The 26645-nt window shown below is 49.7% G+C and overlaps 1 protein-coding gene across 6 annotated transcripts; it reads right to left on the bottom strand.

The window, feature by feature from the left end:
* LOC136376520 (secretory carrier-associated membrane protein 4) lies at positions 1–26645 on the bottom strand. Of its 6 annotated transcripts, none has more exons than XM_066342645.1 (7): positions 26525–26645; positions 20335–20382; positions 15974–16102; positions 15511–15667; positions 13995–14096; positions 7183–7300; positions 1–2226 (listed from the first exon to the last, which is right to left on the bottom strand). In XM_066342645.1, the coding sequence occupies exons 2-7, from the start codon at positions 20339–20341 to the stop codon at positions 2047–2049; spliced, it is 693 nt and encodes a 230-aa protein (XP_066198742.1). In that variant the 5' UTR covers positions 20342–20382; positions 26525–26645; the 3' UTR covers positions 1–2046. The 6 variants fall into 6 exon arrangements, with proteins under 6 accessions (XP_066198742.1, XP_066198734.1, XP_066198748.1 ...); XM_066342637.1 differs by lacking the exon at positions 26525–26645 and adding an exon at positions 26173–26495; XM_066342651.1 differs by lacking the exon at positions 26525–26645 and adding an exon at positions 22738–22819.

Raw genomic sequence — 26645 nt, 5'->3', positions numbered from 1 at the left:
TAAGTGCCACAAACAGCCTCTAGGAGGCTTAGTCCTGCTGCAGAAAAGATTTATTTCCAGAATATTTTCAAGTAACAAAAGCTACTACAATGTAACAAAGATGACAAGTACAGAGGAGTGAGTGGGGACAGGGTAGATACTCATCCTGCTGTTGATAACAAGCTGTTTTCATCGGCATCACAGTCATGAGATTCAGACCACCATTAGCACAGTGTGGATCCTGCCAGTCGCAGGAGGTTGGCTGGGGATGTTACTGAGAACCTGGGAAACCCGAGGCTTGCTTGCATTTTATGTTCAGGTTTTGGCCTTCAGAGACCTAGCCCCAGGTGCTTTCTCAGGGACCTTGGCCATCTGTGGACACCATATGACATTCAGCACAAGAAACCAAAGTAAGCAGGTGTGAAAATATGTTCCAGCCATGCTGGAGCTTCTGGAGATGGCAGCCCAGCGGAGCACTGCATGAAAGGTGAATTCCTGTCCTGCCTCAAGGGACCATGAGTCAGCAGCCAAGTGGCAGCATTACTGGAAACCTCCCTCGGCCCATCCGTTCATAAAAGTGCAGTGGCAATGCCCTCACGACATCTGGTTTCTCCATCTCAAGAGCTAGAAGAATCCCAGGGGAAAGAAGTGACAGTGTTTAGATTCCTTAGTAAGGCACAGAGATTTGTCACATCTTATTTCCTCCAAAAAGGCTGTTCTGAGATATGTGATCTGCTTCTGCACATCCAGAAAACAGTGGTGTAGATCACAGCCAGAGTGGCTGGCCCAGCACTTGGGCCTCCAGATGATGGCTGACCTCAGGCCATACATACTCTGATGAGATGCACCTGTTTTCCTGTTTGCATGGTGGGGGAAGAGAAGCTGATACTCCCCCCCAACAAAGGATTCCATCCTAAGTTTTAGATCTAGAAACATCCTGCTGGTATTCCTAGCACGGGTGCAACCAGTCAGGCACTGGGGTTCTAACTCTTATTATGGGGGAAGAAAGCATCTCCAGGTAGAGCGACCATGAGCAGGAAGCAACTGGGACAGATGGATAGGGAGCTGAGATCATGGCACCGAGGAGGTGAACTGGCCTCTGTCCATCCCTATGAGCCCCCAGCTGCAGACGGACACAGAACTCAAGAAGACAAGAATGTCAAGGACCCAGCTGTGCATCAAGTGCCTGTATCATCAGCAGGGAAAGAACCTGGTGCTGAGAAGGCTTTTCCCTCTTCCTGAGCACTGGTGAGACTGATGGCCCTGATGGGGATGGGGTAGATTCAAGGAGCACTTTTTAGCATCACCAGCTCTAGGAGGGAGGGCAACCAGCCTGCTTCCAACTTTCTGGGGAGGCCCAAAGTCAGCCCTCTTAAAAACCCAAGGAGGGCCTGACCAGGCGGTGGCGCAGTGGATAGAGCACTGGACTAGGATGCAGAGGACCCAGGTTCGAGACCCCGAGGTCGCCAACTTGAGCGCGGTCTCATCTGGCTTGAGCAGAAAAAGAAAAAGCTCACCAGCTTGGACCCAAGGTCACTGGTTCGAGCAAGGGGTTACTCGGTCTGCTGAAGGCCCGTGGTCAAGGCAGATATGAGAAAGCAATCAATGAACTAAGGTGTTGCAACGAAAAATTGATGATTGATGCTTCTCATCTCTCTCTGTTCCTGTCTGTCTGTCCCTCTCTCTGTCCCTGTAAAAAAAAAGAAAAAAAAAAAACCCCAAGGAGAAAGGTGTGGCTGCCACAGTGGATACTACTTGACCAAACATTTTCAGGAGCAAGAGGAACATCCTTCTGGCAGCTGGTGGGGCTGGCCAACTTCTGAGCAGTACTTACAAGACCTGTTTTTGAATGTGAGATGAGCATGGGCATGCATCCCCAGGAGTTCCTGGGATCTGCCATCCCAGCTGGGGGAGCTCCTGGTGGCCACGAAACTTGCTGCCATCCTGGCTGGGTGAGGGGCAATGGAGACGCTTAAGGCCTCACTACCCAAAATAATTTCAGGAGTGAATGAGGAGGAGGCGGAGGCCTGGAGGTGGCAGGGAGATGGCAAGGCCAGTCAACTCCTTCTAGGGCCACTGGCTACCACCAGCTGGATAGGTGGGAACAGTGGGGTACTCAGGCAGGCTGTTCCCTGAGAAGTTGTTGAACTGGGCCTCCCGGGACAGTGGGTTCCGCCAAGTGCCTGCGTTCCACTCTGTCTGTGCCTTCTGGAAGCTTCCACCGGTTCCTCGGTAGATCCTGTGCACCTGCAGGGTAGAGGATGTCAGCAGAGGGCAGAGATCAATACTTGTCTGAGTGATCGGGAAGCCGCTCATGTTTAAAGTCATGCTTAAAGGAATTACAAAAGCCACAGAATGGGCCCTGGCCGGTTGGCTCAGCAGTAGAGCGTCGGCCTAGCGTGCGGAGCACCCGGGTTCGATTCCCGGCCAGGGCACACAGGAGAAGTGCCCATTTGCTTCTCCACCCCTCCGCCGCGCTTTCCTCTCTGTCTCTCTCTTCCCCTCCCGCAGCCAAGGCTCCATTGGAGCAAAGATGGCCCAGGCGCTGGGGATGGCTCTGTGGCCTCTGCCTCAGGCGCTAGAGTGGCTCTGGTCGCAACATGGCGACGCCCAGGATGGGCAGAGCATCGCCCCCTGGTGGGCAGAGCGTTGCCCCTGGTGGGCGTGTTGGGTGGATCCCGGTCGGCGCATGCGGGAGTCTGTCAGACTGTCTCTCCCTGTTTCCAGCTTCAGAATTTAAAAAAAAAAAAGAAAAAAAGCCACAGAATGGTCTTTGTTTAAATCAGGGGTCTCAAATTCGTGAACAATTTTGTGCGGCCCGCAGACTAATCCACGAAGTTCAAAATATTTTGGATAAAATTAAGTAAGCCTAGGGGCCTACTTGTATTTTTCATTTCTCTAGCATCCTAGCTAGATATTAGCTTAGTTAACAGCAGTTGTGATGCGAACTACAGTTTCTGGTCGTTTTGTGACACTGAGTAAACTGCATGTACGATTGTGCTTGTTGTACTGATTTTTTTTTTGTTTTCAACTGCAGTGAGAAAAGTGTTGCGTAACAGTTGCCTTTTGTAGACCTAGTGCGGCCCGCCGAACGGCTGTGATCTTGCTCTGCAGCCCACATGCTGAGTTGAGTTTGAGACCCCTGGTTTAAATGTTAGAAAATGCACAGAATCCAAGATGTAAACTTGGAAGACCCAGCCCTGAGCCACAGCCCCTGGTGCTCTTGGTGCCAACCTCTGTTGCCCTTTGAAGCCCACAACATATCTATCATAAAGAGAAGCTCTTCCTGTCATGGATTTGGGGCTTATTCTCCCTGTGGACTGCCCCCACACCTGTGCCTCGAAAGTGACTGGATACTTGCAGGCAGTGCTTAGCATGGAGAAACCTGTAAGAAACTAGTATGACAATCACCTGATGGCCTCCAGACATGGGAGCTTCGGGCCTGAGACTGTGCACAAATAACCATCCCTGAATGCTAGTGGTGATCATCTCAGCAGACCTCTGGGGATGGACCACTAAATCCCCACTATCAAGAAAGCCTAGCCTGACCAGGCAGTGGCGCAGTGGATAGAGCATCAGACTGGAATGCAGAGGACCCGGGTTCGAGACCCCAAGGTCGCCAGCTTGAGTGCGGGCTCATCTGGTTTGAGGAAAAGCCCACCAGCTTGAACCCAAGGTCGCTGGCTCCAGCAAGGGGTTACTCGGTCTGCTGAAGGCCCGCGGTCAAGGCACATATGAGAAAGCAATCAATGAACAACTAAGGTGTCGCAATGCACAACAAAAAACTAATGATTGATGCTTCTCATCTCTCTCCGTTCCTGTCTGTCTGTCTGTCCCTGTCTATCCCTCTCTCTGACTTACTCTCTGTCTCTGTAAAAAATAAATAAATAAAAATTTAAAAAAAAAAAAAAAAAAAAAAAAAGCCTGTGCCAACCTAGTCCTGGTTGCATCTCTGGAACACCCAGCTGTACTATTTCTAGAAATCCTAGCAAATTCAATAACCAAGAAAATGGCACATTTTTCCTTTTTATTTAATTTATTGGGGTGACACTGGTTAACACTTCTACAGGTTTCAGGTGCACAATTCTACAATACTTCATCTGTATACTGTGTTCCGCACCCCAAGTCATCTCCACCCATTACCATTTATCCCCACTATATCTTCCTTTACCTCCCCCCATCCCCTGGCAATCACCATATTATTTTCCATGTCTATGAGTTTTTTCTTTTTTTCTCAATCCCTCCAATTCCCCCAACCAGCCCCCCTCCCCGAAAGCTGTGAACCTGCTCTCTAATGAATCTGTCTCTATTTTGCTAGTTAATTTTGTTCATTAGATTTCATGAGTGAAATCATATGCTACTTGTCTTTTTCTGACTGGCTTATTTCACTTAGCATAATACTCTCCAGCAGATCCATCCATGCTGTTGCAAGAGGTAAGACTTCTTTCTTCTTTTATTTATTCTTTTTATTTTTTTGTATTTTTCTGAAGTTAAAAACGGGGAGGCAGTCAGACAGACTCCTGCATGCGCCATACCGGGATCCAACCGGCACACCCACCAGGGGGTGATGCTCTGCCCATCTGGGGCGTCACCCTGTTGCAACCAGAGCCATTCTAGCGCCTGAGGCAGAGGCCACAGAGCCATCCTCAGCGCCCGGGCCAACTTTGCTCCAATGGAGCCTTGGCTGCGGGAGGGGAAGAGAGAGATCAGAGAGGAAGGAGAGGGGGAGGGGTGGAGAAGCAGATGGGCGCTTCTCCTGTGTGCCCTGGCCGGGAATCGAACCCAGGACTCCTGCACGCCAGGCCGATGCTCTACCACTGACCCAACCGGCCAGAGCCTATTTATTCATTTTAGAGAAGAGAGAAGTGGGGGAGGAGCAGGAAGCATCAACTCCCATATGTGCCTTGACTGGGCAAACCCAGAGTTTCAAACCTGTAACCTCGGCGTTCCAGGTCAACCCTTTATCCACTGTGCCATCACAGATCAGGCTTTTTGAAATTTATTTACTTATTTTTTAGATTTTATTTATTGATTTTTAGAGAGGAAGGAGAGGGAAGGAGAGAGAGAAAGAGGGGGAAGAAGCAGGTAGCATCAATTCATATTAGTTGCTTTCTGTACATGCCTTGACTGGTCAAGCCCAGGGGTTTGAACCAGCAGGTTCCAAGTCGACACTTTATCCACTGTGCCACCACAGGTCTAGACTTCCTTCTTTTTTATGACTTAGTAGTATTCCATTGTATAACTAAACCACAGCTTTAAAAATATATTTTTAAATTTATTGATGATTTTAGACAGAGATGAAGGGAAAGAGAGAAACATCAATTTGTTGTTCTATCCATTTATGCATTCATTGGTTGAATCTTGCATGTGCCCTGACAGGATTGAACCTGCAACCTTAGCATACTGGAATAACGCTCTAACCGAGCTACCTGGCCAGGGCCTATACCACAGCTTTTTTATCCACTCATCTACTGATGGACAATTGGGCTACTTCCAAATCTTGGCTATTTATTGTATATAATGCTGGAATGAACATAAGGGTACATATATTCTTTGAAATTGGTGTTTTGGGTTTCTATGGATATATCCCAGAAGTGGAGTCGCTGACTCATAAGGCAGTTCCGTTTTTAATTTTTTGAGGTAATTCCATAGTACTTCCCACAGTGGCTGCAATAATCTGCATTCCCACTAACAGTGCATGAGGGGTTTCCTTTTCTCTACATCCTCGCCAACACATCTTTGTGGCACTGTTTTAAAACATTTTTACTGGCTGATTTTTAGAGAGAGGAAGAGGGGGGAGACAGACAGACATTGATTTGTTGTTCCACCCATTTATACATTCACTGGCTGACTCTTGTATGTGCCTTGACTGAGGATCAAACCCACACCTTGGTGTATCAAAACAATGCTCTAACCAACTGAGCTAGCTAGCCGGGCTATGGCACTTTGTTTTAACACTAAGCTCTTGATTACCTGTGAAAAAGAATGGTCTTATTGTTTTCCACAGGAATGTATCTTTCCTATTCTATGCAACTATCTTCCTGGTAAATCCCCAAACCCAGTGTGGCCTTCGGGACCCTGACAGAGGGAGTCATGTTTTTTTATCTTCTTGGGAGGGAACTCACTCTTTGAGCCCATTAACCTTTTCTTTCTTGTACTTTGCAGGTATTTCCCCAGCTTGTATTTCTTGTTTTATGTTTGCTGCTGAGCAAAAGCTCCTGGTGGACACGTCCTCAGTTTCCCGGTGGATTTTGCCTTGGAATCTTGCCAAGATTCACTTGTGGTATCTCTAAGGACAGTCATGGTTTGTGTTGATTTTTCCCTTCAGACCGTCCATATAACTGAAAGGATGGTGGAATGCAAAGTAGGAGAGCCAAGCATTCCTTTGTCATCGCTGACAGCCAAGTACACCGATTAAACAGACCAGCCTCAAAGCATGCTAGAACAATTAGAACCACATGACAAGAAAGCTGGGAGGGACTCCAAACCCAGTTCTAAAAATTGTGGCAATCTTGCTGCCCAGCACGAGGCCAGGTTCCCTAAGCAGTGTCTCTGTGCGTGCAGTAGAAATGGCCATCTTCAGGAAGGCTGGAGCAGAAACACCATCAACTTTGTCATCATCCATTGGCCTTCACATGGTTCCAGGACAACACTCGAGGACCAATGCCTCCAAGACTACAGCACAAATGTTTCTCACTGGAAGCCCCCATATATCGGGAACAGTGCAATCCAGGGGAGTTTGCTGTGACACTGCAGACAGTTGATGTGAAGACACAAGCTCCATGTGGCCACTGAGCACATGAGATAAGCTGGATGCACTGAATATTTAGTGTTAACTTAATTTGAATTTAACTACAAATGGCAACATGTAGATAGTGTGGGCAGATCAGGCAGTATAGACAATACTTTGGGACCTGTGTGTGCTGAGGAAACCGCCAAAGGCAAGTGTAGTCATCCTTAGCCCACAGTCCCTCAAGTCCATCTACCTTGGAAGGCTGTCACTCGTGGGAGAGGTGGGGTCCCCTTGGCTTGAGCAGTCAAGTATTCAGACCCTGAGAGACTTCCCTGCTGATAGAGATCATATTACTTCCTACTCAGTCTCTTGCTCCCGAAACTGGGATGATAAGAGTCCCTGGGGCCAGGAGGGTGAGGTGATAGGATACATGGGAAGAAGTTGGATGTCTTAGCACTCATAGGACTTACCTTCATGATCACAATGGCCATCATGGCAGCTGACATTGTGAACATGATGGCTGGAAACAGCATGACCACAGCAGCCCCGGTGCTGGTCTGGAAGAACGTAATCGCTGCCAGCCAACCACTGCAAGGAGCAAGAGAGAATGTAGGTGCCAGCATGTCTGACAGACAAGGGTCCATTATCCTCCATATGTAAAGAATTCTGACAAACCAATAAGAGAAAGGTAAATGACCCGCAAAACAATGGTAGATTCTCACAAGGACTTCTGTAGGGCCAATAAACTCACAAAATTATGCTCAAACACACCAATAAAGACTTGCAAGGTAGAACAAGTCTCACTTTCCTACCATTATATGGACAAATGTCATGTAATGATGGAACAGACATACAAACACCATTCTGTTCCCTGGCCGGTTGGCTCACTGGTAGAGTGTCGGCCTGGCGTGCAGAAGTCCCGGGTTCGATTCCCGGCCAGGGCACACAGGAGAAGCGCCCACCTGCTTCTCCACCCCTCCCCCTCTCCTTCCTCTCTGTCTCTCTCTTCCCCTCCCGCAGCCAAGGCTCCATTGGAGCAAAGATGACCGGGGCGCTGGGGATGGCTCCTTGGCCTCTGCCCCAGGCGCTACAGTGGCTCTGGTCACAGCAGAGCGACGCCCCAGAGGGGCAGAGCATCGCCCCCTGGTGGGCAGAGCGTTGCCCCTGGTGGGCATGCGGGAGTCTGTCTGACTGTCTCTCTCCGTTTCCAGCTTCAGAAAAATACAAAAAAAACCCAACCAAACAAAAAAAAAACACCATTCTGTTAGCGGTAGTGTACACTGTTTTTGGAGGGCAATGGGGCATTATCCATAAAAAAGACTTAGCTACCCTCACTGTTTTACTTCTAAGAGTTTATGCTACAGCAATTGTTTTAAAAAAAGCTAGGAGTACCCTACATGTCCACTGGCTGGGAACAACAAGAATATAAATTTTGCTATAGCCACACAGAATACTAAGATGATAAAAAAACAAGAGGGAGAAAAGGAAGTTGAAGCTCAGTCAGCACAGCAAGGTACTATTGAAACAAGAACATCATTGGCCCACATAAAGAACATCCAGCTGTGCCTGACCAGGCAGTGGCGCAGTGGATAGAGTGTCAGACTGGGACACAGAGGACCCAGGTTCGAAACCCCAAGGTTGCCAGCTTGAGCACAGACTCATCTGGTGTGAGCAAGGCTCACCAGCTTGGACCCAAGGTCGCTGGCTCGAGCAAGGGGTCACTCGGTCTGCTGTAGCTCCCCGGTCAAGGCACGTATGAAAAAGCAATCAATGAGCAACTAAGGTGCCGCAATGAAGAATTGGTGCTTCTCATCTGTCTGTCCCTATCTGTACCTCTCTCTGACTCTGTCTCTGTCACACACACACACACACACACACACACACACACACACACACAAAAGAACATCCAGCTGTTTATCCATGCTTGCCTCTGGGAGGCAGAGGCAAGAAACAAGGTATTTTTGAGAATATTTTTCCTTAACAAGTAGTAAAACCACATGGTTCAAGGTTCAGAAAACTTAAAAGAATATGCAACAGACAATCTCTCTCCTGCCAACCACCCTGCCCAGCTCAGAGGGAACCAATATGATCTATCTGATATGTATTCTTCCACAGATTGTCTAGAAATGTGCACATAGGTATACACTAAAGGCACATGTGAACACAGTACCTGCCCCACTCTGTGAGTAAAGGGGGAACAATCTACACATATACTGCTTTGCACCTTGAAGGGTATGAACAAATTGGGCAGTGGAGGGCTCAGGTGGACACTAGACAAAATGGACAGGAAGCTGAGGCTTGCTAGGTGGGACAGCTGGATGCTGTCCTATAGGGTGGTGGCAACACCCGCAGGCTCCTGTAAGGGGAGGAAGCATTGTCTTTGCTGGGGATCTCTCACCAGAGCTGGGACCCTGGAACAAGGGGCTGAGCAGGTGAGGGGCCACAGCCCAAAGATTGTAGTCTCCTGGGAGAGTGAACATATCCACAAGTGGAAATGTAGAACAAGATGCCTGCTTGCTCTAAGGCACTGCCCCCCAGAGTCACCCCGGAGTGAACTGCCAACCACCAGCTTCCCAAAGAACAAGCTCATTAACAATGCAGAATGACATAACTCAGAACAATGAATAATAAACTGGCCTCAATCAGCTACAAACGGATGAGGGTATTAGCCTGCTGCACCTCAACCAAATCCAGAGAGCCCAAGACATACAAGGAACAGGAGACTGGAGAAAGGCCTAGGGACCAGGGAGTGCCAGGTGCTCCCCCAGAGCATGGCTAGAACCAGGGAGAGGGGGACAGAACATGAGAAAGAACAGCAGGGAATGCAGCTTGTAAAATCTGGGGGAGAATCTGGCAGCTCCTCAGACGATTAATTTTAAAATAGTGTTGGCCCTGGCCAGTTGGCTCAGTGATGGAGCATCGGCCTGGCATGTGGAAGTCCCGGGTTCGATTCCTGGCCAGGGCACACAGGAGAAGCGCCCATCTGCTTCTCCACCGTTCCCCCCTCTCCTTTCTCTCTGTCTCTCTTCCCCTCCCGCAGCCAAGGCTCCAGTGGAGCAAAGTTGGCCCAGGTGCTGACGTCGGCTCCATGACCTCCGCCTCAGACACTAGAATGGCTCTGGTTGCAACGGAGCAATGGCCCAGATGGGCAGAGCATCGCCCCCTAGTGTGCATGCTGGGTAGATCCCGGTTGGGGCATGTGAGAGTCTGTCTCTCTGCCTCCCTGCTTCTCACTTCAGAAAAAAACAAAAAAAAATAAAAATAATAAAAAAATAAAATGTTAATATTAAAATGGCAATGCCATTTCTGAGTGTACACTCAAAGATACAAAAACATGTCCACACACAAACTGGTAGAAATTTCACAGCAGCACTACTAACAATAGCAAAAAAGTATATAAAAACCACCCAAATGTCCATCAGCTGATGAATGGATAAACAAAGTATGGTTCATCTACATACTAGAATGTTACTTGGCCATGAAAAGGAAGGAAGCATGGATGAACCTTGAAACATCATGCTCAGTGAGAGAAGCCAGACACAGAAGGCCATACAATATGTGATTCCATTTATGTAAGAGGTCCAGAACAGGCAAATCCTCAGGGAAAGAAAGTACATTAATGATGGGACCTGGGAGAGAAAATGGGGGTGACTGCTGATGACAACAGGCCCTTTTGGGGGGGGGGTGATGAAATGTTTTGAACTTAGAGGTTGCACAATTCTGTGGATGTACTAAAAACACTGATTTGTACACCTAAAGAGTGAATATTTGGTATGTGGAATGCATCTCATAAAGTTGTTACTCTAAAAACCCCACTGTGGGACACTCACTGCACAGGACAGAAAAGCCCACAGATCAGGGAGAGCCAGAGAGAGACACCAACCCACAAAGAAGGTAAAGCTCACCTGGGTTTGATGTGAACACACTGCTGAATGACACAAGAAATTCTGAATAGAAAAAGGGCTTTCACTGAAATGTTGCAGAAATACAAATGGAGCCTAAAGTCTGTGTGGGGGTAAAGGTGTCAGGGTGACAGGTGAATGGCAGGACCCTGTCCTTTCTCTATACCTTCTGTAAATTGTAAGTAGCCAAGGTTAAAAGCCTATTTTAAAAGGAACAGGAAGGCCTGGCCTGTGGTGGCGCAGTGAATAAAGCATCGACCTGGAATGCTGAGGTCACTGGGTTAAAAACCCTGGGCTTGCCTGGTCAAGGCACATATGGAAGTTGATGCTTCCTGCTCCTTGCCCCCCTTCATTCTCTCTCCTCTAAAATGAACAAAAAATAAAAAAATAAAAAGGAACAGGAAGGCCCTGGCCAGGTTATCAGTTGGTTAGAGTCTTGTCCCAATATACCAAAGTTGCAGGTTTGATCTACAGTCAGGGCACATACACGAATTAATCAATGAATGCATAAAAAAGTGGAATAACAAATTGATACTTTTCTCTCTCTTCCCATTCCTCTCTTAAAAACAAACAAACAAACAAACAAAAAACCCATAACAGTACAAACACTTTTGAGCACCTGCCAGTGTTAAAGAACACTGGTGGGAATCTTAGGTGTGAAATATCATGGTCGTATTTACATATAATATGTTCATATATTCTAAGCATCCTTCTCTTTTATAGATTTAAAGAAACATGTATGCAGAGCAGATTAAGGAGTGTGCAGGGAGTGACAGCTCCATGTGACACAGTATTGGCTGAAATGGGTGACTATGACAGGGGCACTTCTGAGAGCATCCATCCCCTTTGCTTGGGGATGAGCTGAAAGTCTCCCTAGGAAACTGTCCCTACTGGTCCTTTCTCCCACCCCACCAGAAGTCCCCATGGCAGGCTGAGGTCTATACACCCCCAAGTGGTAAGCTCTGGGACTGCCAGGGCAGTGGGGAGGGTAGATGTGGAAGGGAGCAAGTACAAGTTTCCAGAGCTGTAGCACCCTGGAGTCCCAGCTTCCTGCCTAGCACTCTCAGTACTGCGCCCAGAGGAGGCCAAGGAGCTGGGCACAGTGTCTTCCATGCCCCTTCCACAGAGCCCAGAGGTCTCAGTGAAAAAACACTGGGAGCCAGGAGGGGCTGCTGGCCATCCACTTGAAGGAAGTGACCGGGCTTCGAATATCAGTCTCCTATCGCCCCTGTCCCTGCTGGGCCTCAGTCTCCTCTTCTGTAGAATGAGGGATAACAACACTCCTTTAGGAGGACCAGAAGAGTCAGCGCATGGGGTGCTCAGACCCTGCCTGCACAAGCACCACCACCACCATTACTATATTCCTCCTCTTAATCTCACAGAAGAGTAAAGCACTTTGACAGTACCTTCTCCAAGGTCCCCAGCTGCTTGGCACCCATCCCCCCCTTTCCCTCACTGTTCAACTCTGTAGAAAAAAAGATGCCTGCACCTTCTCTTAGTAGAAACCAGGATGGTGAGAAAACATCTGGGAACTTGACTCCGGGGGCTCTCACTACCCTCCCTGACATGGGGGCTCCCTGGCCCTAAAAGATCAGTGCAAACACACAGTTCACACTGAGCATCTACTCTTGTCCTGGAATTTAGGATCTCATACCTGGAGGGCAGAGAGGAGTCAATATGACCAAACCCAATGAGAAACTTCTGCACACTGTCACATCTCATTTTAGAGGGATTAAGTGCATCCGGTGGGACCCCACTGGGAGAGGACTTGGGAAGCTTAAGCCTGATCACCCCTGACTTGCTCCATGCACCTTTTCCCTCAGCTCATTTTGTTGTCCTGTCTCTGTATAAACCATAGCCAAGAGGATAACCACCTGCTGAGTCCTGGGGTACTTCCTGTGAGTCCCTGCAACTGGGATGGTCCTGGGGACCTCAAGACTGCATGTCACCGGCCCTCCAGACCCAAGTATGGGAGGGTGTCAGCCAAGAAGAAACCTAATATTCAGGATCTATTTAGGGAAGGAGCAACAACAGGAAGATGTAGGGACATGCATTTATGCATTTTGGAAATTGTCTCAGGTGAAAAGCAGATGATTTTGTGATTCCGTATAGAAGAGCGCTCTCAGAAGACAGCAGGAAATGGACAGTAAGGAAGAAGCTAAGAGGAGGGGGCTGAAGAGGCCATAGAAACCCACACGAGCCTCAAGAAACAACAAGACTGTATGACTTCTCACTGTTGAGGAGGATAGATCACAGTGGCTCTCCCAGTGGACGTAGGGAAGTGACAGGGAGGAAAACCGTGGAAATGATGGCAACAAGGAAGGCATCCAAAATAAGACCCAGAAAACACCAAAAAAAGTGGAGCAAGAGGACTCAAGGACGTGATACAAGAAAATGTCCCTGTACTGGAAGCTATAACTACAGACAGAATGAGCTCCTAACACTCAGAGAAAAATCAATGAAGAGGTCAACCACATCAGGACATTCCCAGGTAGTACATGGGTGATAAGAGCCACCCCAGATGCCTCCTACCCAACACTGGACACCAAAGACATCACCTGTGACCTGTGAGTAACAGCCCCGATAATTACATCCTATTCTTGGGAACCGTGGACATGTCACCTCACATGACAAAAGGGACTTTGCAGGTGGAATTAAGTTAAGGCCCTGAAATGGGGATGACCCTGAGGGACTCAGTGTCATCACAGAGTCCTCTTAAGAGGGAACCAGAAAGAACAATCAGAGAGATGGGAGAGACTGTACTGCTGGCTGTGAAGATGGAGAAGGGGTCATGAATCAGGGATGCAGTGCCTCTAAAAACTAGAAAAGACAGGAAACTATTTTTCCCTGGAGCCTTTGGAAGGACCAGCCCTGCCCAAATCTGAGTTTAGTCCCATGAGACCCATGTCGAACTCCCCAGAACTGGAAATTAGAAATGTTTCATTTGAAGTCGCTAATTTGTGAGTAATTGCCTACAGCAGCCATGGAAATATCATATGATACTCTAAAATCAAGCAAACAGAGGATCGGATCTCTCTCGAGATGGTGCAGTCACACGTGGCTGTTCTCTGAACACTTACTCCCAGGATGCACTGCTGACCTATGCCTCCCAGTAGCTTCCCTGTGGCCAGTTACCAAGCACTCACAGCACAGCATGGGCAGAGCCTCCACACACAGGCTGGGTACTGGTGTGAAATAGACACCTCACCTGGGCATCTCCTTGGAGCATTTATGAGAGCAAGAAGCAAAACATCTGTTCTCCATCAACCATAAGAAATTGGGGTCTATGTTACAGTACTCAGCCTTCACTGACTGAAACATGCATTCACTCACGTGTCTACAGTTAACACATGACACAGTGGCCACATTCACTGACTTACCAGGCACCCCATCCCGAGAAACCGACAGCCTGGATGACAGTGAGGACAAACTGGGCTCCGAAGACGAAGAAAAACGCCATGAAATTGAAGGAACTATCAGCCCTGGGAAGGGAAAGAAACAACCATCATGGCTGCCCTGGCCTCTCAGTGACAATGACCCAGAGGAGGACATGAGGCAGGGATAGCAATAGATTTGTTCTCCTGCCCCTGGCCAGTTGGCTAAGTGGTAGAGCGCCAACCCACTGTGTTGAAGTCCTGGGTTTGATTCTCTGGTCAGGGCACACAGGAGAAGCGACTATCTGCTTTTCCTCCCCTCCTCCTCTCTATCTTCCCCTTGTGCAGCCATAGCTCAATTGATTTAAGTGTGTTGGCCCTGAACACTGAACATTCCCGAGCCACCACCAATCCACCATGACATCTCTGCCTCAGGTACTGAAAATAGCTCAGTTGTGAGTGATGGGCCCAGATGAGCAAAGCATCAGCCCCAAATGGGGGTCACAGAGTGGATCCCTGTTCGGGTACATGCAGGAGTCTATCTCCCATCCTCCCATTTAAATTAAAAAAAAAAGAAAGAAAGAACTGTTCTCCTCTCTTGAGGTACTGACAAATGCATTTACATGTACAAATTACTTCACACATGCTCACACCAGGCTCTTGAGGGGCTGAAACACTGTCCCTTTGAGAGGACCCTGCACTAACAGGTTCCTTACTGGGAAAGAGTCTAAGATCTTCTCTTGCCTCCTAAGGATGAGATTTAGGGAGCACTTAGGGGCAAACATGGCACACCTGAGGAGCAGGAGGGCTGGGGACAAAATGTTCATAATAGCAGGATTCGTAACTGTCAAAGGTGGACACAACCCAGTGTCCATCAGCTGGTGAATGGATAAATATTGTGTGGTCCATGCACACATTGGAATATTAGTCATGAAAAGAAATGATGCACTAACATTTATTATAGCATGGAAGGACCTTGAACACATGATGCTCAGAGAAGCCAGACACAAAAGGCCACAGAGTATTTAATTCTATTTATATGAAATGTCCAGAACATGCAAATCCACAGAGACAAAGTAGATTCATATCGTGAGTACTTAGTGACTGCTAAGGGGGATGAGGCTTTTTCTTGGATAGTAAGAATGTTCTGTAACTGGCAGTGATGGTTGTACAACCTTGAGAAGACTCTAGAAACACTCAAATGTTAGGTTGGTGAGTTGTGTTAAATGTTAAGTATAATTCAACAGTTATTAAAAGACAACACAACAGGTATCTACGGGTAGTAGTGCGCAGCTACTACTTGTACCCTGATACAAGCTATCATCCAAATTGGACAAGAGAGTGGGAGATTACTAGCACCTGGGCTAGGATGACAGGTGCAGAACAGGCTCAGATCCCGAGTACAGGAATCAGCATGGAGATGTGCACACACTGTTGGAAAGCATCCTAACTACTCAATTTTGAGCCCTCTGCCAGCAGACACCCTGAAGCCCCACAGGGGCATGGCCAGGCCCCCACTTACCGAAAGGCCTTGTAGGCGGGCTGGAACCAGCACACGTAGCCACAGGGAGAAAACAGCAGCAGCCAGACCAGAGCCAAGCCGAAGTTGGTTCCCGAGCCACCACCAATCCACCAGGCCAGGCAGGCGATGAGGTTGACCCCCAGTGTGGCACAGTAGACTGGGGAGGGGAGGCAAGGAGGCTGAGGTAGGGTTTGGAGTTTAGGGCATGGACACTACGACACCTTTCCCCACTGTGCAGGGACCACGAGCCAGAGAAGGCTCAGGGGGACACAGGTTCCCACCCAGCTAGCCCGTATACCACACCATGCTGCCTCTGGGGCAGAATTTTATCAGATTTACTACAAAAACCTCAGACTTTCCCAGCCCAAAGAAAAGGCAGCTTCATGGCCTGGGACTGGCCTGGGTCTCTGCAGTGGTACAGGAAGGCCTGCATCCGCTCAGCCCAGCCCAGTCTACTGCTCACAGAGCCACAGTTGGTAGATCCTCTTCACCAGGACCTGATGCTCAATGGGGATCTCATCAGAGAAGTTCTGGTAGAAACAAGGCTTCAGAGGGATGAACTTGGGTAGCGGAGGGAAGTTGTTTTCCTTTCCTATGGGGACACAGCAACACAGGACTAAATCAGGCTGGGGGCAGCACAGTAAAAACCCAAAGATGACCTGTCCTGGTCCTGGGACTTGTTGACATGTTACCTCACTTAGCAGAGACTTTGCTGCTGGATTAAGTCAAAACCCATAGAATGGGCCTGACCTGTGGTGGCGCAGTGGATAGAACGTCGGACTGGGATGCAGAAGACCCAGGTTTGAGACCCCGAGGTCGCCAGGTTGAGTGCGGGCTCATCTGGTTTGAGCAAAGCTCACCAGCTTGAGCCCAAGGTCGCTGGCTCCAGCAAGGGGTTACTGGGTCTGCTGAAGGCCCATGGTTAAGGCACATATGAGAAAGCAATCAATGAACAATTAAGGTGTCGTAACATGCAACGAAAAACTAATGATTGATGCTTCTCATCTCTCCATTCCTGTCTATCCCTGTCTATCCCTCTCTCTGTCTCAAAAAAACAAAAAAAACAACCAACCAACCAAACAAAGAATCGACCTGGAACAATGAGGTTGCTGGTTCAAAACCCCGGGCTTGCCAGGTCAAGGCACATATAGGAGTTGATGCTTCCTGCTCCTCCCCCTGTTCTCCCTATCTCTTTCCTCTCTCTCTCCAATAAAAATAAATGAATAAAAATCTAAAAAAACCCCATAGAATGGCCCTGGCTGGTTGGCTCGGCGGTAGAGCATTGGCCCGGTGTGAGGAAGTCCTGGGTTTGATTTCCAGCCAGGGCACACAGAAGAAGCGCCTATCTGCTTCTCCATTCTTCCTCCTCTCCTTTCTCTCTCTTCCCCTCCTGCAGCCAAGGCTCCATTGGAGCAAAGTTGGCCTGGGTGCTGAGGACGGCTCCATAGCCTCCACCTCAGGTGCTAGAATGGCTCCAGCTGCAACGAAGCAACACCCCAGATGGGCAGAGCATCGCCCCCTGGTGGGCATGCAGGGTGGATCCTGGTCAGGCGCATGTGAGAGTCTGAATGCCTCCTGCTTCTAACTTCAGAAAAAAATACAAAAAACCAACCAAACAAAAAAAACCCCATAGAATGGGGATGACCCTGGATTCGCAGGGGGGCCCAGTCTCCTCACAGGGTCCTCTTAAGGAGGAGAGAAGTCAGAGTCAGAGATAGAAGAGGCTGCACTGCTGGGTGTAACAATGAAAATAGAGGCCATGAGCCAGAGATACAGCATCTCTAGAAGCCGGAAAAGGTTAGAAACAGTTCTCCTTGGAGCCTTGGGAGGGACCAGCCCTGCCCACACCAGGGTTTAGCCCCATGAGGCCTGTGTCACACTCCTGATAAACCCTGTTTAAGTCACTACATTTATGGTGATTTCTTGGAGCCGTCACAAGAAACTGAGACTCACAGGCAGAACCCAGATGCTGTTAACACCTGTGTCTCCAGGGAAGGTTTTGGCACTTGACGTTTGTGAGCATCCTGTAACAAACCACATACTGAGGACAGAAAGGCATTCGAAGCTAACTCAGTTTAAAAAGTAACAAAGCACAGCCATGCAGCTCTTCTATCAGCTTCCTGAAGCAACTTGCAACACAAACAAGGAAAATGGGATTTGTGAATAGTCAAGAACAAACAGTTCAAACCTCCCTTTCAAGCCCTCTCCCCTTCCAGAGACGCAAAGTTCAGGTAGGTCTGCACACAAAGGGATAGGGCGACTTTCATGTAAGAGCTGTAAAAGGTATGTAAGACTCAAGAAAGCCACTCAAGAAGCTCTGGGGAGCTCGTGTCTTGGTGCCTATTAGGCCACACTGCTCTGCCAGTTAACAAATCCAATCCTCTTCCTCTAGGACAGCGGTTCTCAACCTGTGGGTCGCGACCCGGGCGGGGGTCGAACGACCGAAACACAGGGGTCGCCTAAAGCCACTGGAAATACATATTTTATTTAAAAATGTGTGTCACGACCCACAGGTTGAGAACCGCTGCTCTAGGACATTGTCTGAGCATCTTTATCCTCCAGGAGTCACTTCCTTTGTTCCTGCAACAATACTAAGGGGTTTAAAACAAAAGATTTATCCTCTTATAATATAGAGGTCTTAGATCAAGGTGACTCAGGGTTATGCTCTCAAGGCTCTAGGGAAGGGTCGTTTCTGCCTCTTCCAGCTCCTGACGGCTCCAGGAGTCCTTGGCTTGTGGCCACAAAGCCCTAGTATCTGCCTCTATGGACACATGGCCTCTTCTTGTGCACTGGTGTCCAAATTTCTCTTTTATTATTAGGGCCACCTTACTCCATTGTCACCCTGTTTTAACTAATAACATCTGCAAAGACCCTATCTCCAAGTGAGGTCCCATTCCCAGATGCCGGGGGTCAGGACTGAACATGTTTTTTGGGGGACATGACTCAACCAACAATAGGGTAACATCAGTGGTGCCCTGCTGCCTCTCAATGTGCTTCCACTTATCCCCACCACGGCAGGGCACACTCTCTGAGCACCTGCCAGGATGAGAAAGGACAGCACACACGGAGCCCTGTCCTCGAACCCCATCCCAACAAGAGGGACCAATGACCACCATGACAGATGGGTAACTGTGTGGTACGCTGAGACATGCTGAGTACTGTAAAGAGGAACCATTGGATGCCCTGGCCAGAAAGTTTGGTTGGTTATAGCAACATTCAGATATGCAAAGGTTGCCAGTTTAATCCTCAGTCAGGGCACACATAGGAACAGACTGATGTTTCTGTCTCTCTCTCTCCCCCTTCTTCTTGCTCTAAAAATCAATAATTAAAAAATAAAAAAGAGGAACCACAGGAGAAGATGGGGGCCACTAGGGACTGTACTAGGGATGTCATTAGCTGTGACTTAATAGCACAGTCAGGGTGGACCTCATTAAAGAGTGGCATTTGAACAAAGACTCAAGGTAAAAAACGTAGCCCAACAAATTCTGGGGGAAGATGCTGCCAGTGCAAAGACCCCAAAGTAAAATCCTACCTGTATAGGAGCAGCGAGAACAGGGGCTGGAGGAAGGAGGTAGGGGCAGCCATACATTGTTGACCACTGAAAAATCTCAGGTATTTACCAAGTAACACAGGAAACCCATAGTGTCCTAAGCTTCCCTGCTTGACTGCTCCACGAGACCATGAGTAAGGCTTCCAGCCTCCTGCCCTTCCAGTGAGCTGGTCTGGAGGGATTTCCCAGTATGGACACAGCCAGCTATGCACTGGCCAAAAACCCCATTCATAGCCCCCGACCAAACCCCACAACCAGGCACCCCAGGCCCTGACCACAGATCCCACCCAGCCACCCACCCCCAAGTCCCTAAGCTCTCAGCATCCCTCTCCTTGTCTGACTGATGTCTAACCCCCACAGTAAGAACAGGGTGATGTTTCTAGCAATCAGTCCCATCAGTAAGCAATGTGACAGGAAGGAGGTAGAAAACCATCGGCAACGCCTTGACCAGTTAGCTCAGAGGACAGAACATCGGCCTGGTGTGTGGACATCCTGGATTCAATCCCTGGTCAGGGCACACATGAGAAGCGACCATCTGCTTCTCTTTCTCTCCCTCTCCCCTTCTTTCTTTCTTCCCCTCTCACAGCCAGTGGCTCGACTGGTTCAAGCATTGGCTCTGGGTACTGAGACTAGCTTGGTTGATTTGAGTATCAGCCCCAGATGGGGGTTGCCGGGTAGATCCCGGTCCAGGCACATGCAAGAGTCTATCTCCCCTCCTCTCACTTTAAAGAAAAGAAAAAAAAAAGACAAAATAAAGAAAAATGAAAACCATTAGTAAAATCTCAAGGCCTCTTGAAACCTTGTTTTCTTGGTGAAATGTTCTGTGCTGACTTAGAACCTATGAGCCTGGGTTCAAATCCCAGCTCTGCCACCAGTGGGCTGACCATGAGCCACCTAATTTCATTTGTACACTGTGCCTGTTTCCAAGCAAGACAAGGCAGGCTACCTTGGTTGCTTACTTTAGCCTCCATGAAGAAATGAGGGTGTCATCTCATGTGGACAGGCAGGCATGAACCCAGGTGATCAAACCTCAGTGTCCACCTGTGGTGTCAACAAAATGAGCTCCAGGCAGAAGGCCTGGCCCAGCGGAACACTGGCTAATAATTGATGGAAACTGGGTGATTCCTCGTCATGTGCTCACTGCCGGAAGGCGACTCCCAACAGCCATTGTTGGAGGAAGATCATGAGGTGGTCATAATGAGTCTGGCCACCTGGGGACACTTCCCAGAGAAACAGAGACACAGAAACCCCTGGAGCCCCGAGCAAAGACTCACCTGACATTTCTGCTGTGGTGACACTGTGAGGCTGAATCCTGCAGCCACCTGAAGGGGAAACAGCAACAGTCAGGGAGTCCCATGGCTCCCAGGGGACCCCAACACAAGCTGCACGCCTATGTGGCTGCTATGGATAGAGTCCTAACTTTCAGGTTATCCACAAGGCTGTCTGGGCTCTTGCCTGAAAGGCCAACCCAAATATGTGACCCCAGTCAGCACCTCACCTCAGATCCCCCTGGGCAGCATCTGCAATGGCAGGAGCAGAAGGATCAGGCTGCAGCCTCCTGCCATCCACAAGTCAGCCTGGAGCCAGACCACTCCTGAGATCCTGGTGACACTCCCACTGCCCTCCAACCACCCCACCCTCGCCGACCCTTTATCCATAGATACCTCTGAGTATCTCAATATGGCTGCAGTACCCAACTTTCAAATCAAGACTGGGTTCACACAATCTCTCTAGTCTGTAGTTTCCTCTCCTATGAGCCTTATAGGGCCAATGACCCCACTGCTACCTAAGTGAAACACTAGGGGATGCCTGGTACCAAAGGTAGCCAGAAGCCACCCTTGGGGCCAGACACTGGGAATGTGTTTCTCACCCACTGTCCAGGCAAAAAGGTACCAGTGATGCCAAGTTCCCCAGAGCCCAACCCTCAGCTAAGCAGTGTCCCCACTGAAACCCTCTGTCTGTCCTGACCTGGCTGATTCTCCCTACAGGCCTGGCAGGCTATGCCCTACCCATGTCTGTTCACTTTACTGGCTCCCAGGTAAAGCACCCCCTGCCCTGTTCCCTCAGGATGGGAGTATACCCAGGGGCTTGATGGTTGGCTTAGAACAAGATGTCCTAGAGTCCCTGCAGTGCCTTTGTGGTCAAATGGTGCATGGTTGCTGGATGGAAAAATGAATTGCTCTGAGTCGACACAAACAAGTTGATTCTAGTGCTGACTGCTCTGTGACAATTAGCCTTTCGGGACCCCTCTGGCCACCTGAGAAGGATGGGAAATGGGACAGCCCAAAAGGAGCCTTTTGACCAGCTGAGTCCCGCCATACCCTAGCCAGCCACACCCTTCCAGACCCTCTACTTGTGTAGGGCTTTGCTCACATTTGATTCAGAAGGTCCCCTCACCCTGTGCACACCCAGGCCCTTGGCGGAAGCAGCCTCACAATTGCCAACAGACATCAACCTGGTTTGGAATTGTGTTTATTTTCAAGACAAAGGGAACACAATCCCAATGGACCTGTGAGCTCAAAATGAAGGCAACCAAAGGAGGGATGTCTGAATGCCCAGTGGTGAGGCCTGGCTGGACCCCCATTAAGCTCCAGCCCAGGGAAAAGTGTGGTTTAGCAGAAATGCAGCCCCACACACCAGTGGGAATGATGTAGAAATGGGCCCTCAAGCTTGGAGGCATGTCCCTGAAATCCAGCAGTCCCTGGATGACAATGAGGGAGTCAGGGCCCACGTGGACCTGAGAGGAGGCTGAGGCTGGCAGAAGAGAGGGCAGTATGAGCCAGCAAGCATGGCACCTATGTGTCAGGGTCCAGCTGGAGGCACTGGGCCTCAAGTACTCCGTGGAACACTTGGAAACGGTGGTTGAGGTCAGGCCGCGCGTGTATGCGGAAGCGGGTGCCCAGGGCACCATCAGGTGAGGGTGCCCCATAGAAGACACGCTGCACACGGGAGTGTACCAGAGCCATGGCACACATGGCACAGGGCTCACGGGTAATGTAGAGGTCGTAGCCAGTGCATACATAGGGGAGGCCATCCTCATCCATGTCCATGTCCTCACCTAGCTTGTGTACAGAGATGGCCTGGAAGCCCTGGGGGGCTATGGCTGGGGCAAAGGAGCAGGCAGTATGGGACCTGAGGTCATAGGTGCCTTGACCCTGGCCCTGGGCCACCAAGTCAATGCATACCATAGTGGCATGCAGCAGGGGGCTGGCTGTGCTGCTGCAGTCGTGGCCAGTGGCCAGTATCTGGCCTGAGGCCGGGTCCACCATCACAGCTCCCACAGCCCTCAGGCCCCTGGCAGCTGCCTGTTGCGCCACCTGCACAGCCCGCTCCATATGGTCCTGCATCTTGGCCCGATCTTGTGCTGAGAAAAGCCGCCCTGCCAAGGCACGGGTCACATGCTTGTCCTCATGGAAAGATATGGGCCAGTGGGTCTGTGCCTCTTCGAACTGGCCCCTGGTCAGGGGCGGCCAGGCAGGCACAGGCACCACAAAGGGCTGCCCCAAGCCATGGGGATCCACTGCTGGCTGTGGGAGGAGCTCAGCCAGCGATGGTGTGCCTGCAGCTGGCCCAGCCAGGCATAGCAGCATCTCCAGCACATGTGGGCGGCTGGCATCACGGCTTGGCCGAACCCTTTTGAGGTGAGGCTGGGCAGGCAGTGGGTGGACGGCCGATACCTCCTTGAGGAGGCGTGAAGTCTGGCGCTTGTCAAGAATGGGTGCGGCATAGGCCAGCACCAGTTCCACATCCTTGGATTGCTGCTCCGACAGGACAGGAAGGGCTTGCCACAGCACAGGCTCTCGATTTGGGCTCGCAGCCTTCTCATCCTCACACTGCTCCATGCCACCCAGGGGGTCCATCCTTATCAGGGCTCCGACTGTGGGAGACAGAGATCGGAGCAGAGCATCATCTGTCAGCCGCAGGAGGTCTGGGTGAGCTGAGGAGTCCATCCTAGGAGTGTGTCGAATCTGAGGGCTCATTAGAGAGCTCCAGGCCAAGTAAAATGCATCACTAGCTATGCTCTCACTCGGTCCTACCAACTCTTGGTTTGCAGAATTTAAACCCCACTGACCCTCCCCCCCTTTTCCTTTGAATTGTGCTGTGAGCAAAATGTACATTGGATCACAGAGACTTAATACAAAAAAAGAACGTCAACTATCGCATTGATTTTTTTTTATATTGACTATGTGTCAAAGGTTAACACATTATTAAAGTTAACTGTACTTGTTACTTAATACTTTCTAAAAATGTGGCTTCTGAAAAACTTAATATTATATACATGCCTCATATTAATTGGTCAGGGCTGCCTTGGAGACCATTAGAGGTCAACCACAGAAAATCTCAACTGTATTCCAGAGGAACTCAGGTGCCGCTGACCACCCAGAATACACTGCCCAACTGGGTTCTTGGAGTGGACCAGCCCCTCCTGCCTCTTCCCTGTGGAAGAAAAGTTTTAAAATCATTTTACAACTGTGGGCTTTTATGGCTCATCATGTACCCCGTGACTTACTCCTCAGCCCCATGGGCCTCCAGTTTATCGGCCAGGCCCTTCAGAAGACATGTGAGGTCCTCACCCACCACAAAGTGTTCTAAGCTCACAAGTTTGACAAACATACTGACCCAGGCTGCCAAGGGCAGCCATGAGATAATGATCACGTGAAGGGTGTCCCTCATGTGCCCACAATGCCAATGCTGGGCAAGACCCACAGGTGGGTCCACAGTGTCAACTCTGAATCTGCTCCCAGCATACACCATGCCTAGGACCCTACACCCCACAAGGCCTGCCCCAGGCCACAAAAGCTCTCACTGTCTGCAAGGCAAAAGACAGACACAGTCTTATTTGTCCCTTTAAGAATACAACCTCTGTTTAACCAAAACAAAACAAGCGACAAATAAAGAAGGCTGCCTTTGGGACACCTCTGGCTGGGCCACCAACTTCTAGAGGAGACAGATAAATATCACAGAAACCCTAGCTAGGTGGCTGGGTTGTTAGAGCATAGTCTTGAAGCACAGAGGTTAACAGTTCAATTCCTGGTCAGGGCACATACAGGAGCAGATCAATGTTCTTGTCTCTCCCTCTCCCTCTCTCTAAAGTCAATAAAACAAACATTAAAAAAAAATCACAGGATGGACACCACTTTACCCAGTAACTCCCCTCTACTCCTAGGTATGTGCCCAGAAACATGAAAACCCGTATCTACACAGAAACCTGTCCACACATGTTCACAGTAGCAGGATTCGCAACAGGCAAAAGGTGGAAACATCCCTTGTCTATCAATGTATGACGGATAAATACAATGTGGTCCACGCATACACTGGATTATTACTCAGCCATGAAAAGGAATGAGGCATTGACACTCACTGCAGTGCAGAAGGACCTTAAATACATGAGGCTCAGTCAGAGAAGCCAGAGACAAAAGGCCATAATCTGTGATTCTGTGATTCCATTTATGTGAAATGTCCAGAACAAGCAAATCCGGAGACAGAAAGTTAGTAGGTGCCAAGGACTGAGGGAAGGGGGTGGGGGTGACTGCTAATGGGGACAAGTTTCTTTTCCTTCTTTTTTTTTTTTTTTTTTTTTGAGGGAGGGACAGACAGACAGGAAGGGAGAAAGATGAGAAGCATCAATTCTTTGTTGCAGCACCTTAGTATTCATTGATTGCTTTCCCATATGTGCCTTGACGGGGGAGGGGGGGAGGGGGGCAGAAGGGGGACTCCAGTTGAGCCAGTGACCCCTTGTTCAAGCCAGCGAGCCCACGTTCAATCCAGTGAGCCCGTACTCAAGCCAGCGACCTCAAGGTTTTGAACCTGGGCCTCTATGTCTCAGGCTAACACTTTATCCACTGGTCTGGACAACCTGGTCACATCTGTGGTGGCAGTGCCTCCGCCCTACGTGCCAACTGGAGTTCAACTGCATTGGCAGTCCCTGAAGGGTCTGGTAGACCAGGGAGATGGACGGCTCAGCAGTTTAAGACCACCTGCCTCCAACGCACCCAAATGGAAAACAGCTGTGTGTGCTGGAAATTCCCGGGGACACTGGGAGGAAGCAGGTGGGGAGAGGGGAAGACAACAAGCCTGAGGTCTCAGCAGGAATGGACTCTGGCTCCGGGAGGGACACAGGAAATGGTCCTTATTCAGTGAGCTGGGTCAGGCTCTGGAGGCCAAAATTTGGACCTGGCTGTGTCCTGGCCCGATTGCCTGACTAACCACACTGCAGCTTCCCCCTTGTGAAGCAGGAATTGATGAGGATCTTGCAGGGTGTTAGGGGCAGAAAGTGAGAAAATCCACACTGTCCTGGATTGTATACAACCCCATAGCTCCCAGTGCCCTGTCTGTGGCAGCGGAACTGTTTACAGATGGTGACCCACAGCAAGGCCTGGAAGGCAGGCAAAGCAGAGTAGGGAGACCTAAGCAGAAGGAACAGCCAGTGCTGGAGCCTCAGAGGCACCCACAGCTTCAAATGCAGTTTCTAGGACCGTGATGGCAAATCTTTTTATAAAAACCACCCACTTTTGCAGTGCTGGTCAACCTGGTCCCTTGTGGGCCGGTCCAGCTTTCATGGTGGGCAATAGCGGAGCAACCAAAGCAGCAATTGACCCACCATGAAAGCTGGAATGCCCATTAGTGGGCGGGAGGGACCAGGTTGACCAGCACTGCAAAAGTGGGCGGTTTTTATAAAAAAATTCGCCATCACGGTTCTAGGACCTGGCCCCACAAACAGGATAGAACTGCATTTTGTATTTTTAACAAGCTCCCAGATGGAATGCATTTGACAGATAACAGAACGCCCTCATTAAATTCGAATTTCAAATGAGTGGAGAATTTTTTAGTGTGTGTCCCATGCAATATTTGACATATTTGTACTAAAAAAGAAATTATTCATTGTTTGTGAAATTCGAATTTGACGGTGTGTCTTGAGTGTTTATTTGCTGAACTTGACACCCTACAAGTGGGCTTTCTGTACATGAAAAAATTCAACAATTTTGGGCCTGTGGAGTGTGGGCGACACACCCCTTATCCAGAGATCGGGATATGAAAAAGCCTTGAAAACTCATTTTCCATGGTATCAGAAAGGATCATCAAAGTTGAGGGCGTATAGAAAGATTACGGACCTTCGCCTAAATTGCAAAGGAACCTGATCAATCGGCAGCCTGTGGGCATGGGCTTGCAGTCTTGATCCGAAGGCAGGGCGCGCCGGAAACAGCTGGACGCACGGGGCCCACAGCCGCGCCTGAGGGGCGCACGCACGCGCAGAAGGGCGATGGGCGCAGAAAGCCGTGTCCCGAGGCCCGGCCATCCCGTGCGCGCGTGCTTACGGGAACACGCGACGCTCTCCCGCCCGGCTGCCCCGTCGCTCCCACGCGGCCGGTGCCCCCAGAAGCCCAGAGCCCCGTGGCGGTCCTCGCCTGCACTCTACGGGCGTCTAGAAGAGAAGAGCCAGAGACCCTGAAGCCGCGCGCTTACCACAGGAGACAGGCGTGAGGATATGCTCTTCACCAAGGCTTAGCAACCGCGGCTCATTCGCTAGCTCCGGCTGCGCCTGGCGCCGCGGTGCCCGATGGGAGCGTATAGTTCCGGGAACTGA

Source organism: Saccopteryx leptura, chromosome 1 (assembly GCF_036850995.1).
Source record: "Saccopteryx leptura isolate mSacLep1 chromosome 1, mSacLep1_pri_phased_curated, whole genome shotgun sequence".
NCBI lineage: Eukaryota > Metazoa > Chordata > Mammalia > Chiroptera > Emballonuridae > Saccopteryx > Saccopteryx leptura.
This window is presented reverse-complemented; position numbering and strand designations above follow the sequence as displayed.

Bases quoted from the DNA above. Each gene is read 5' to 3' on its own strand.
- LOC136376520 (XM_066342628.1), bottom strand. From the start codon at position 26,221: ATGCCCACAGGCTGCCGATTGATCAGGTTCCTTTGCAATTTAGGCGAA. The intron at 22,938-26,172 runs GTCCGTAATCTT...TGTCTCCCACAG, and splicing joins CCTTTGCAATTTAGGCGAAG to TCGGAGCCCTGATAAGGATG.